Genomic DNA, 13,481 nt, shown 5'->3' with positions numbered 1-13,481 from the left:
TAAGAGCCTCTATAATATATAGAAAAGTGAACATAGATAAATATATTAATTTATTATCACCATTAGTTGTGCAAAAAAAACCGAGGACCATGGCCTTCTGCAGACTGCTTTGCCTGTCTTATACATCGGTTTTTCGGTCACTCTTGTAGTCAATATAATTTAGTGGTTATACAGTAGATACACTGGCATGATAAATGAACCGTGCTATGAATTTTTATATTAAGCGTTCTTGAAAAATATTTTTTTACGTTTCATCACATAAGCCTGCCCACAGACACCCTAAACATGTACTGTAACCAACTAGGTCAGAGAAGGGATATGTGCAGAAAGGATTAGATCATGTATGCTTGAGTACAGGTGCCATTTCACGCTGTCGCTTGCCTCTACATATTATAAACTTGAGGTTGTGTACTAGATGTTATTATTTTTTCAAGATAAGTTGAATATAAAATGAGCTGTAAAATATCTTAATATTAGAGTGAAATCATAACACACATTGCACATATCCATAGTAGTACTAATTGTACCAAATATTTTTATCTTTATAAATAATGCGTATGTTTGGCACGCTGACGGTTCATTAAAAACACGTTTTTTAATACACGCTTGATCTAAAAATGCATGTTCAATTTTCTTGATAGCATCAGGATTTTTAATTTTTCTGCAAAATTTATATCAATAATAATACATATATTTAGTACATGCTAATTTAGACAACCATTAAAGTAGGAAATAGTTTTAGACACAGACTTTTATAATGAAAGAAGTTTACTTATTTATCTATCTTTAAGAATATGTACCTATATAATATTTTTAATGTGTATATAGCTAAGTAAGATATTATATTATAATGTTTAAAAAAAAATTCCAATGCGCTCGTTGACGTAATTTACAGTGTGTTCACAGAAAATTTACCCCCGCAGACAGTGGACCGCAGACGAAAAACAAAGTTTATTGTCCGATATTGAAATACCTACTAACAGTTTTTTTACAGTATCTTTGCTTATATTGGTGAATTATGCTCGAATAGATAACACGAAAAATCCACTAGTCTAACTCATTCAATTGTTTTTAAACTAAAGTTGTTAAATATTTTAAAGAATCAATATATTATAATAATATTGTTTCGTAATCTCATATAACCAGATGCATAGATTGTTGACGTTACGTTAAATCAAAATAATGCCGAAAACTATGCATATATATATAAAAATGGAATGACAGACACGACCTTTTAAACTAACACGTAAACGGTTATTTTCGCGATTAAAATTTATGCCATTTTGAATGATGTGTATAATTTACATGTAATGTTTTTAGATACGTTTAAGATTTTTAAGGGGGATGTAGATTTTGCACGGCACTGTGACACTTATGGGTAGATTAACTTCACATTACTAGATATTACGAGATTCATTTCTTTTTTATTAGGTTTCACTATATCATTGACGGGTGACTTTTAAGGCTGGTTAGAGAAGTTATTATTAACACAATAACAACAAGGAATGTACTGACTTATAATATTGCAACAAACGAGGTCTAGGTTGTGATATCTGAGGTGTCAATCACGCCGCATACAGGCCAAAAGGCCGCTAAGGGCCGTTTTTCGTTTATATCCGTTCGGTGGTCGTTTTTGTACTGATTTAAAAATATCTGAATCTCCTAAGGGTGATTAGTAACATTTTATGCATCTGCAATATAGTGGTTATTAATTTTTATAAATATCTCAGTGAATATTTAATAGTTTTGGGAAGAAGTTTTGAAACTTGTCGATGTGCGGAATTGTCCGCGACAGTAAATTTTTAGTGTACTATCTATATTTAAATTGATATCATATTTTAATTTATAATCCTTTTTCCATCAATGTACATAATATAAAGAAAAAAACTAGAATATTCCAAACATAATTAATACGAATATCTCTATAGATAAACGTAACATAAATATTTTTTTCGTTGCAGTGACCATAACAAATAATTAAGCTGCATCCGGTTCTGGTAAAAACTGTTGCTGAGCAACGGAAGACAGCGCCATGTCGATGGGCTTGGTGTCATCATAGAGCGCTGGTGCCTCGCACAAGATGGCGAAAGTTCCGACGATGGAGGCGATAGTGAAGATCCATAGGAAAAGCCTGTCCAGCACCATGGCAACAAAGCCCCAGTCTTGATCTTCCTGTGTAACGAAAAAATGGGAATAACTAAAGATGTCGAAGAACATTGACGGTATACTGGAGAAAAGGAATTTATTTTGTGGCATACCAAATAAAAATTCCCCCCCCCCATCCCTAAATATAGTTCATTAATATGAATCGAAAAAATCTTCATAAAACAATATTGTTTTAATTTCGAAGAGTGAAAAAAATTCAATTGATTTTGGGTAAGAATTATATGAAACGCAGCTTTAAATTAGATAAAAAAAAACTCGTTACTTCTGTCGTAATCTTTACCGTTTGATTTTTTTCATTTCCACGAATACTGAAAATCTTAATTCGTAAAAATACGATCGTCCAAACAGCTATTTACTAGCTGCAGTAGCAAATCGAGAATATTGAGGAAAATGCTGACAACTCTAGCTCAGAAAATGAAGTTTTTATATTGAATCGTTTTTCAAGTGTATTAAATTTTCATCTAATGAAAATAATTATATGTATATAGTTGTATCTTGTGAAAAGATTAATGTCTGACTCTTACATTTAATAATCAAGTGATGGAAAATATAATGAAATAAAGTGATGCAGAGAAATCTTCTGGATTTCTGACAAAAAAATTGCGTCACAGTTAGAACCTCTCTCAGTACATAGTATGGCAAACACTGAATTGTAAATGAAGCATTTATTTACGTAAGTAAGGCTGATAGTACGGTCACCAAGCTAATGCTAAAATAAGCTGCCATTGAATAAGTCATTTTTTATTGCAATCTGATTTATATAGCATAATCTATCCTTTTATTTTGAAGTTAATTTTACAGTGTTGCACTGATATAAATGTTTTGCTTTAGTTTTACAAGAATTTGTTATAAAAAGTCAATTATTAGTATGTAGTCAAACAATTGTAGAAAAATACAAATAAAACTATATAAATAAGTAATCAAAATAACTATAAACCACCATTGTTTAGCTTACACACACCTAAATGTAATTTTTGGTACTCACACTGAAAAAAAATCACCGAGTGAACAAAACAAGTCTCATAGAAACAATACGTTGTGAATACCAAGCAATAACATAAATGTTGTTAACATTTCGAATACTTAGTACTTAATTGATTTCTGAACATACCGCATTGAACTCGTCCTGTCTTTGCATGTGATGTTGGATGAACATGACGTTGTGGATAGCCTTTTCCAGCTCGAAAGGATACTTCTTCCTTGGCGCTACGTCACTCAGTGACTCGTCAAGGCCTGACATCACACTGGGAAGGCCGTTGTAGCCTCCGAGGCCTCCAAGAGCGCCCACCAGACCACTGAATCTGTAGATTTAAAATGACCAAGCTATAACATACATAATATGGGCCGGGGTAGGTGGAATTAGATTCTAGTCTTCAATCCAGCTAACAAATAACGCCTATAAATTTTCAATCTTGTTATATTGAATGACAGAATTTCTATAGACTTATAGATACCGAATTGATAGTATTCTAGCATTTCTGATTAGTTTGTATTTTTTTTCATTAGAAAAAAGTGTTGTCCTTTTATAAACCTAAGAAGAGATAAGGTGTGTTTTTATTCAATACCGAATATACACAACATTTTAGGAATGTTAGATTCTCTTTTATTGAAAAGTCTTTGTTTTTATTAAACAGGTAAAATATATATATATACAACTATATTATTTTTAATACTACAACAGGCCTAGAGACCTAATGACAGTAGTGTATTTTAACAGCAGTGTATTTAGTAACATATGTGAAACAATCGCACGCACACAGGCTTTGAGAAAATCAGATAAATATATTGTGTCCTCGGAGGGAATCGAACTCGGAGCTCTTGGATGAAAGGCCAGCACCTTACGCGCTGCACTACGAGATCCGATATACAAACCTGATTCTTTTTTTAATAAAAAATAAGTAATATTTATTGGAAATTATTAGTTTTTTTCAACATTACAATAAATGACATGTACTTCTCAATTAAAATCCACAAAAAATATTTTATTATTATTTACGAAAAAAATGCATTTTTAAAAGTTACATTTTGAATACATTTCTTGAATTTAATGAATACCTAACATAGTTTCATAAATTTAACACATCGTTTATAGCTAGCTATCTTGTTAATTTTTTTTACAATAATAAAAAAGTTAGCTTAAAGATTGTCTAAAAAATGGCTCTATGATGGCAAATTTTGATGGTATTTCATTTTTCGTGTTATCTAATCAAATAGAAAATACACAGTTATGCATAACTAATACATTTATAAGTTACAAAGTTATATTTAAAATATCGCACTGAAAGTGAGTTATTTGTATCGAGCAATAATACAATTCATAAACTATTTATTTCTCAACGAATAATTCACAAGATTTTAAAATGTAATATTCTTTATATTGAACATACATAATTTTAAGACTCCTTAGAACCCGTATCCACTGGATTTACGCCAATGTGTTTCAATGTGCAATGTGACCATGGGCGTCATATTTACGTTTTTATTGTTTTTCATTTTTTTTACCAATCGGTATATTAAATCTCAGGTGCTCAAATTTATTATATTCAATAAAATTTATAATTTATGTTGTAAATTATTTAAAATGTCATATTTTAACCTATTTAACTAATGCAGAAATTCGAGGACTCAACATTTTGTAAGGTATTGCAATCTATATAATTACTAATACATAAATTTAATTAAATCTTGTTGTTTACAATAATTTTAATACGATTCGCCCTATGAAAAAAGTGTTAAAATCAAAAAATAAGAATGGAGACTAAATATATAATTAATGTGAGCAATAAAATGGTCTACCTAGAATTTTTCATACAAAATGAGTAAGTATTTAGTTTAAGGAATTTACAAGGTAGAAGAGATTATATTATGTTATATAAGTACACCATCTTTGATTAAAAAAGTCAAGCAAAAATAGGTAAAAATATTATTTATATATTATTTCATTGAAAGTATTTATATTGGTTACTTAATTAATGACACTATAAAATGTAGGTTAATCACCAAGAATAGAAAGACAAAAAGGAGGATAACCATGAAAGTAACTGTTATTTCATCCTATTCAGTGATGATATATTACAATTTATTATATTGCAGTATTATTAAGGGTACAAAAAATAGTAATAAAGCCACACAAACCGATTAGTCGCCGTCGTTGTATGAAGTCCATTACACCCGCCAGGCATATGATGGCGGATCGAATCCGGACTGGATGCATTTGAATTAGATTGCGCCTGTGCCGCGGCCAAAGCTGCGTTGAATTTATTCTTCTTGACATTCCTCCCAGAGATTTTATCCGCTGCCAAGTCTTTCAATAAATCCTTCGGAACTCTCATCAGTAAAAGTTTCGGTAGGCGTTTTATAAAGAATCTTCTAACCCACGGCGCCATTTTGTGTGTGCTGGGTTTACGGTAGTGTACGTTTAGTATTATAATCGTTATTACGACACTCAATCCTACCAGTAACATGGTGAAAAGTAGGTATTTTCCTAGTAGAGGAAGGGCCAGAGATGTAGATGGTATAATCTCGGATATGAGAAGGAAGAACATGGTCTGGGAGAGGAGAATTGAAATGCTCAAAGCGATCTTTTCGCCGGAATCTGCAGGTAAGTAGAATACCAGAACTGATAGGTAAGAAATACCGACGCATGGCACTATCAAGTTTACTGTGTAAAAGAGAGTTTTCCGGCGAAGAGTGATGTTGAAGAAAATGTCTGAAAGAAAAACAAAAAAAAAATGCTGCTTAACGTTTTCATTGTGATATAAAATTCTGCTATATACATAATAGTGTTATCAAGAAAGTTATTATTTTTTTGTTATTGAATATATACAATACTCATATAGAAAATACTAAGATTAAGATAAAAAAAACTTGAGTGGGACTCGAAATCGCAACTTTCACTCTTCGGGTGAGTGCTCTCGCCTTTAAGCTATTGATCATTATATGGTTCATGCGAATTGTTTATAATTATAGAAAATAACATTCTTAAATTTAGTATGTATTTAGTATTGAATAAAGTTGGTACAAGAACGTCAAACAATAAACTTTACTATAATTTATGTGCGATAATAGATTTTACTTTTCTGTATATTAGGTATGTTTGTAGGTTTTTTTTAAAACTATGTACTTAAAAATCAATGAACACAGTACGTATTAACGTTCAATATTATTATTAACTTAATATTAGCCTGAGGGAAAGTATAGTTTGCAGGTTTCGCTGTTGTATCATCTCAATTACTTTTATTACATGAATATTATCTAAACTAAATGAAGAAATATAGATATTTTTAAAACTGTGTAGATAGACGTAATATCAAAATCCATTTACAAGCTAATAACATTCAAATATCTCAGTACGTTCCTAATGTACATATTTTATATTAAGTTGAGAGGAGCTGTTGGATTCATTTCACCGCAGCAAATTTATTGTTATTTTTAAGAAATCAGTTACAAACCTATACAGATCTAATTTTGTGTAGGTAGCACATTTTATAATTAAACTCTTGAATAAACAAACATAATCTCACCCAAGGGGCTATTATTTATTTCACGTCTCGTCAGGGTGCTGGAAAATTCGATTTACTTCAAAATGGCTTTCACGGCATGCGATATACGAAGGAAATTATAATAAGCGCAGTGTAAACAGAACCTTCGTGCTTTCGAGCTACGTCTAACGTATTTTGGTGTAAGTTCATAGCCGAGACTTTCAACACGCGACTCAGACGTTTGCGAGGTTGCAGAGATGCGAAAGCTCCACGTCGGAAGCTTTTGATAATGAAATATTTATCCAAGTAAGCTATTAAAAAAAATTTCGACAGTAAATTTCTTTATAAATAATGCGCCTAATGATGAAAAGTTTTGAATACCGTAAACAGGTAGAGTTATCCTAATCTACTTGCGAGAACTAAGCTTTATCCAGTTGAGCATATAATGTCAGAAAATTATCAAGTTTTATAATTGTAACATATCATAAAAAGTATAATTATTGCATTAAAATGTACAATTTACTTTTATTTTCTTACTTCCATCCATCCTTACTTGCATCCAATATAATTTATTAAAAATAAGAGTTGAAGTTGTATTAAAAAGTCAAAATTATGTTGTTTACTTAAATAATTTGAATAAAGATTCAAAATACACTTTCGATGCTGACCTACCACAAGTAAGTAATCGTTATAGATGATGGTAATTCTTTAAACATTGCACGACTGTCAACATAACATAATTTATGTAATAAGGCTATGGATTATATTTATAGTACCTAAGTGAGATATATGAAACTCTTGCGTTGTCTAACATTTGAATATATTGAAATATTAGTGATAATTTGGTAGAGAATCAGGAATTGTGTGCAGGAAAGCTTTTTTTAAATTAAAATAATAAGGTACAAATGCATTAGTTTTAATAATTGATTTTTTACTTAGATAGTAATAAGGTTTTCATGTTTTTTAGTGTATTAATTTGTTATATAAACGAGAATTAACTGTATTATGTGTCTGTATGTATTTATCATTGGCGAGTGTGCATAGTATCTGAAGATACAGAAAAGCAAAGCCGTGACAACAAAAATGACTCAAGTTGAATAGCACAAAAATTTTAATTAATTTGAAATTAAGTATCATCAGTCGATAATATAAATTTTGAATCAAGGTTTTTATCAATTCTAGAATATTTGAGTTGGTTAATATGTTGACAGTTATTTCGGACTATACAGCTATACACTCATAATCTGAACGATCTAAATAATATTATAACATATGTCATCATCATCTTGATTCTATCCACCACTGAATGAAGGCCTCTACAAGCTGATTCCACTTCTATCGGTCCTGTGCTTTGAGTTGCCACGAGAAATTAACCATTTAATCGATTCAGCGGCCTCTGGGTTTACGTTGCGGACGTTCTGTACCTCTTGCGTACCACTGTATGACTAGATTTGTCTAGAGATTGTCCCTTCTTTGAGCTATGTGCCCAGCCCAATTCTATTTGATTTTAAGCGAACTCTATTACATTGCAAATCCTTGTCTGTTTCCTTAGCCAACTATTCCGCTTTTTGTTCTTTCCCGTTATGCCCAGCATGCACCTCTCCATACCACGCTGTGCTACTATAAGTTTCTGGATATCTCTTTTACTTAGAGTCCATATTTCACACGCATTACGATATTGATACGGGAAGCATACACTGGCTGAAAACTTTGCGCTTTAGGCACATTGGGAGATAATTTTTGAAGACAAGGCCAAAAGAACTGCAGCCCAGCTTTACTTTGCGAATAATGTCATCAAATATACATCCATATATATTGACACTATATCCCAAATAGATGAAGTTTTTTACCTGTCCGAGCTGAGTGCCATTGATGACGATCTCTTTTTGGCCTGCAAAGCAGTTGAACATGATTTTTGTCTTTGTTACATTTATTTTCAAGCCTATTTTGTTGCTTACTTCAGCGAGTTCCTGCATTCTGCTTTGAAGGTCTTCTGAATATTGCGTTAAAACATATAATATATATTATACTCTCAATGTCCGAAAGAAGATAATTTAAAATACATATTGCTACATAAATAAATAATGTTTACAAAACAGCAAGTTATAGTCTCTAATGAATGTAATGTTGAACTAGTAAAATAATGTTCGCTTTTATTACTCGATGCCATGCGACTCTAAATTATTAAATTGAAGCTTCCTGATTTTGCAGTAAGAAAGATCGACTTAGCAGTCAGTTTATCATTCTGAAGCTTCGAGCAGTTTCAATATTAAACGGTTTCTGTGCACACATTTGGTGACTTGAGACTCTATTACTAGGCATCCAGTAATATATTATTACTTCGCCTACTCACCGTTATAACTAACAACACATTTGTATGACATTTCAAATGTAAGTAATATTGCTGTCTGTCAAAATTCAAAGCTGCGTAGATTAACAAACATAAAACTAATTATATTTCACAGTACACATTTAAATCTCAATATAATAATTTATTTAATTAACTTTTTATTTTATTCAACGAATAATTCTCAATATTTAAGAATGTATCATTCTAATTATTGAAGACACATACCTAATTCTGAAAACACTCATGAGAAAATATTGACAATAGAAAAAATCTTTTACAAAAAAGTAAGACACCTACCAGAAATCGAACCTGCGTCTCTTGGGTTTCGCGCCCTGTAAAGTGTCTTACTTTTTCGAAAAAGATTTTTTCTATTGACTATATTTTCTCTCTTTGCCGATGGAAATTTAGGGTCACGGCACTATTACGCTGTTCGATATATTTAAAGGAAGTCCCAGAAATTATTGGCACTTATTTATTGATAAATTGTAATAGGTATTTTCAAGAGGTTTAACGTTTACTTGGATGTAATCCGTTCTGCAAATAAATGCTACTTTCTCCTGTTAAGACATTTTAAGTCCCGCATACTATCTCGCAGAACTAAAAGCAATCTTTACAAGACATTTGTAAAGCCAGTGCTCACCCACGCATTGGAAACCTGGACATTAACTCTGCGAAATGAACGAGCTTTGAACATCTTTGAAAGAAAAATTCTCCGCCGTATATATGGACCGATAAAGGACGGCACCAATTGGAGGAGAAGATAATTATAATTCTGAGCTCTACGGGCTTTACAAAGATTGCAGCGCAGTTCAATCAATTAAGATTGGGAGACTGCGATGGCTAGGTCATGTATACCGTATGAATGACAATGAACCGGCAAAGAGAGTGATGTCCAGCAATCCAATAGGGCGTAGAAGAAGAGGCAGGCCAAAGATTCGCTGGTTGGATGGAGCTGCCAGTGACGTATGTTCAATAATAATTGTTAATTGAAAATTACAAGATTAAATAATATTTTTATTGTAACATTTGGGTTTGACAGTGGTTACCGGCTATAAACTTTATAGTGTTCTTTATTCAAAAGTTTTATAGATTAATGCAGAGTAGATATTATTAACTAAAACTTCTTGAAAATTACACACATTTTATGTATGGTTTTACTATATACATACTGCTGATTGCGATTTAAAATGAGTATTCATCGAAATCAATAGTCATCACCTCATTAAAGTTACCATTACCATATTTAAATTAAATAACGCTCACCAAGTAAAAATGAAATGTTAAAATTACACAGTTGCTTATATTATGTATTTTATGTACATGAATGATTGCTTGGTATAAAGAAAAAAATGTCATTAATTATAATATTATAATATAAATATAAATCATATAACAATATCGTATTTGGTCTAACAAAACGTTTGCTATACAAATATCCATTAAAGGTTCAACCACAGAACAGATAATAAATAGAATACCGATAAGCTGTATTCAATACGCCGCAGCTTGATGCAGGGTTTTGAATGTGTGAGTGTGCTAAGAAATCGAAGCACGCATTATGTACGTGCCATAGTGTGTGTAATACACCAATATTAAATGAGCGTAAATGCATAAACCGAGAGCAGTTTTCATTATTCGACGTAAAACGTATTCTTGACACGTGTTTAAGTTTAACCCGGATTCTTCCTTACTCGAGTCGGTTACCTGCTATCGCTTTACCCGTTATGTATTTCAGTTCCCATTATTTCTGAGTTCCCTGGGTTCAACAGTCAAACTTTAAGATATTGTTAAGTGAGTTGACTTCCAAACTTTTCCCTGACCACATATTGAACAATCAGCAGCTTTCAATAATATGAATAAATGTTTGAAAAAGTACCTTTTGGTGGTTAGATCGCGTTCATTTTTTAGATAAATATTTACCTGAATACACATAATTGGTCATTTACTTAAAATACCTAAAATGTCGACTTACCAACTTTTGGCAGCAATCCCACGATATTATTTATTCATTAAATTTAGGAACACTTTTATCTTTCCATCAGAATAACTTCTATTTCACTAAGTTTAATGATAAGAGCTCGTCAAAGTAATATAGCACGTAGATGCGTGAGTATAAGGGTGAAATCACGTGTGTAAAATAACTACGAAGCTACCTATTAGATAAGAATATTATGTTGGTAAGGGTCTCAAAATTTTCCAAAGTTTTGGCAGGGCTCTGAATAGGTAAGTACTTACTCGTTATTGCGGGTGATAAGGATATAATCTCAGACATGTGTATCATTAACAGATATGTGAATATAGTCAGTGATACGAAGTCTGCCTGGTTCAAAATCCTATTTAAAAATATGTCATATTAAAAGAAAAATGGTAAGTAATACTTCAATTAATATGAACGAAATATCATCATTTACTGCGGAAATGCTACCTCATTACATTCAAAGTTAAGCAATAACTAGCACTACTATCGTACATCGCAATTTAATGCCACGACCTGACTATAGACTGCCTTGGGTGGTTAAAACAATTGTTTTATAAAATGATTTTATTACTTGGTTTCACGAGATGCACAAATACTTTAACAACACGTGTTTCATTCAGATGGAAAGTTTTATCAAGTACGAGTACCGAAATTTAGGTTTGAGTTAATGTATGTATGTTACACGAATAAAGTAGGCTTAAAAAGTCCTTAATACCACTGATAGTATTTATATTTTCTGGCGTCATACAAAAAGAAACCAGCCCACATTGAAATTAAATTGAGATAATCGAGATTTAAAGTTTTGAAGGCGATGTGAACTAATTATCTTACGTAATATTTGTCTAGATTTATATATATATATATATATATATATATAAATCAATCTATCTGTAACGCACGATAGAAGCATATTATGTACATGTATAGGAGAGAGCGAGACAAGAATTAAAAGCGGCAAGATTAGAGGAAAACATACATGTAAACAAAAATTCTAAATTTGAAAAATATATAGACATATAAATAAATGAATCGTTTATGTTAATCGGTTTGTGGAACAAAAACAGATGATAGTTTAAAACTAATAATAATTTGACAGATACTTACAACAACAGTACTAGCATATCGAATATGTTGAAAGTATTAAATGATATTACAATTAATTTGTGATAGATTGACGGAAAAATTTAAAAACGTATGGTCTTGGGATAGGAAACACGATTTTGAAAATGATATAGGTATCTCTGAAAATATCAATTTATATAAGAATATGTTTGATCAAATTGCAAAGATTTTGGGAGTAGATAAATTCAAGTAAAAGTGTTGAAAAATCAACAAAGTATCGTATAGATAAGAAATTAGAAACATAATCAATCAAAAATAGAAACATTATATGTAAAATATAAAAGTTCAGGATGAATGTTTAATGGATCTAACGTGGATTGGTTCTGTCATTGAAAGAAGATATACTAAAAGAGTATTTTGTAAACATAAACCGTTGATTGATTTATTTTATGTTCTATTCTACAAAATAGACGTCACCATATCGTACATTTTTTAAAAGGTCACATTAAAATTTCGCGAATTTATAAGATTGCATGTTTTGAAAATCATGAAAGAGCACAAACAAAACATGTTATTTTTGAATTTGTAGACTGGTTTCTTTCTTTTTCCGACCATGTCCGATCCTAATAGGATCATATGGGCCTCTACAGAGTAGAGGTTTGTATTAACAGATTTTGTTTTTTTACGAGAAATGGATGTCAGCCACTTGCTCAACCTATTAGCTCCATACCCTGACTCGCACACAAATTGAAAAACAATATGTGTACTTGCCAGACCCAGGATTCGAACCTGAGACCCAAGGCGTGATAGTCCAACGCTTAAGCCGCGCGGCCACCGTGGGTTCTTTACCGCCAGTCAATTATTATGGGTATATGCTCGGCTCATATATCCTAAAACACAATATTAACTTCTGCAACGCTATAAATATAATATCTATTAGTATCACACTCTAGAATGTGACGCGTTGAAATGTACAGGCCAAACTTGACTTGGGTAACAAAAATATCAGTTCTGTCGGTTTGACTCGAAAACATAGATTGTCATATTACTCTGGTGGGTCATTGCGAGCCATATAATATACTCACACAATGAATACACGAATACAGGATATGCGAATATACCGTAAATCGGATATGAAAATAATCGATATTTGGATAATGACATACTATAGAATGATGGGCTGTATAATTATATTTATAGATTTGGGTAATGAAAATATACGTAGGTACTACAGCCTGCTATACAAGATATTTTCTTTTTTTTTATATAGATGGAGCTTTTATAATTATAATATGTAAGGAAAGCTGGAAAAAAATGTTACTAAAGCTAAATTGATTAAATTCACTGTAAGTTATATCATATTTGATAATAAATCGAAGCATGCTTTATAATAATTATTATGGTCTATGATTTATTTATCAGGACTGCACTGAGATTAAAAAAA

The 13,481-nt window shown here is 31.4% G+C and overlaps 1 protein-coding gene across 2 annotated transcripts in view; it reads right to left on the bottom strand.

Annotated features, from left to right (window-relative positions):
- Nucleotides 1–1,344: 1,344 nt before the first annotated feature.
- The window catches only part of nAChRalpha2 (nicotinic acetylcholine receptor alpha2), a 249,917-nt gene continuing 237,780 nt past the window's right edge, over nucleotides 1,345–13,481 (bottom strand). For both annotated transcript variants that reach the window (XM_085946224.1, XM_085946225.1), the window contains 3 exons: nucleotides 5,302–5,875; nucleotides 3,278–3,467; nucleotides 1,345–2,172 (listed from right to left, as the gene is read on the bottom strand). In XM_085946224.1, the coding sequence (XP_085802350.1) occupies nucleotides 1,978–2,172; nucleotides 3,278–3,467; nucleotides 5,302–5,875 (959 nt within the window). In that variant the 3' untranslated portion in view covers nucleotides 1,345–1,977. The remainder of the gene's footprint in view (nucleotides 2,173–3,277; nucleotides 3,468–5,301; nucleotides 5,876–13,481) is intronic.

The sequence above is a fragment of the Rhyacophila brunnea genome, unplaced genomic scaffold, assembly GCF_057557595.1.
Source record: "Rhyacophila brunnea isolate RB1 unplaced genomic scaffold, BYU_Rbru_1.0 scaffold_19, whole genome shotgun sequence".
Lineage (NCBI taxonomy): Eukaryota > Metazoa > Arthropoda > Insecta > Trichoptera > Rhyacophilidae > Rhyacophila > Rhyacophila brunnea.
The sequence above is the reverse complement of the archived record's forward strand: the minus strand, read 5'-3'. Positions and strand labels throughout refer to the sequence as shown.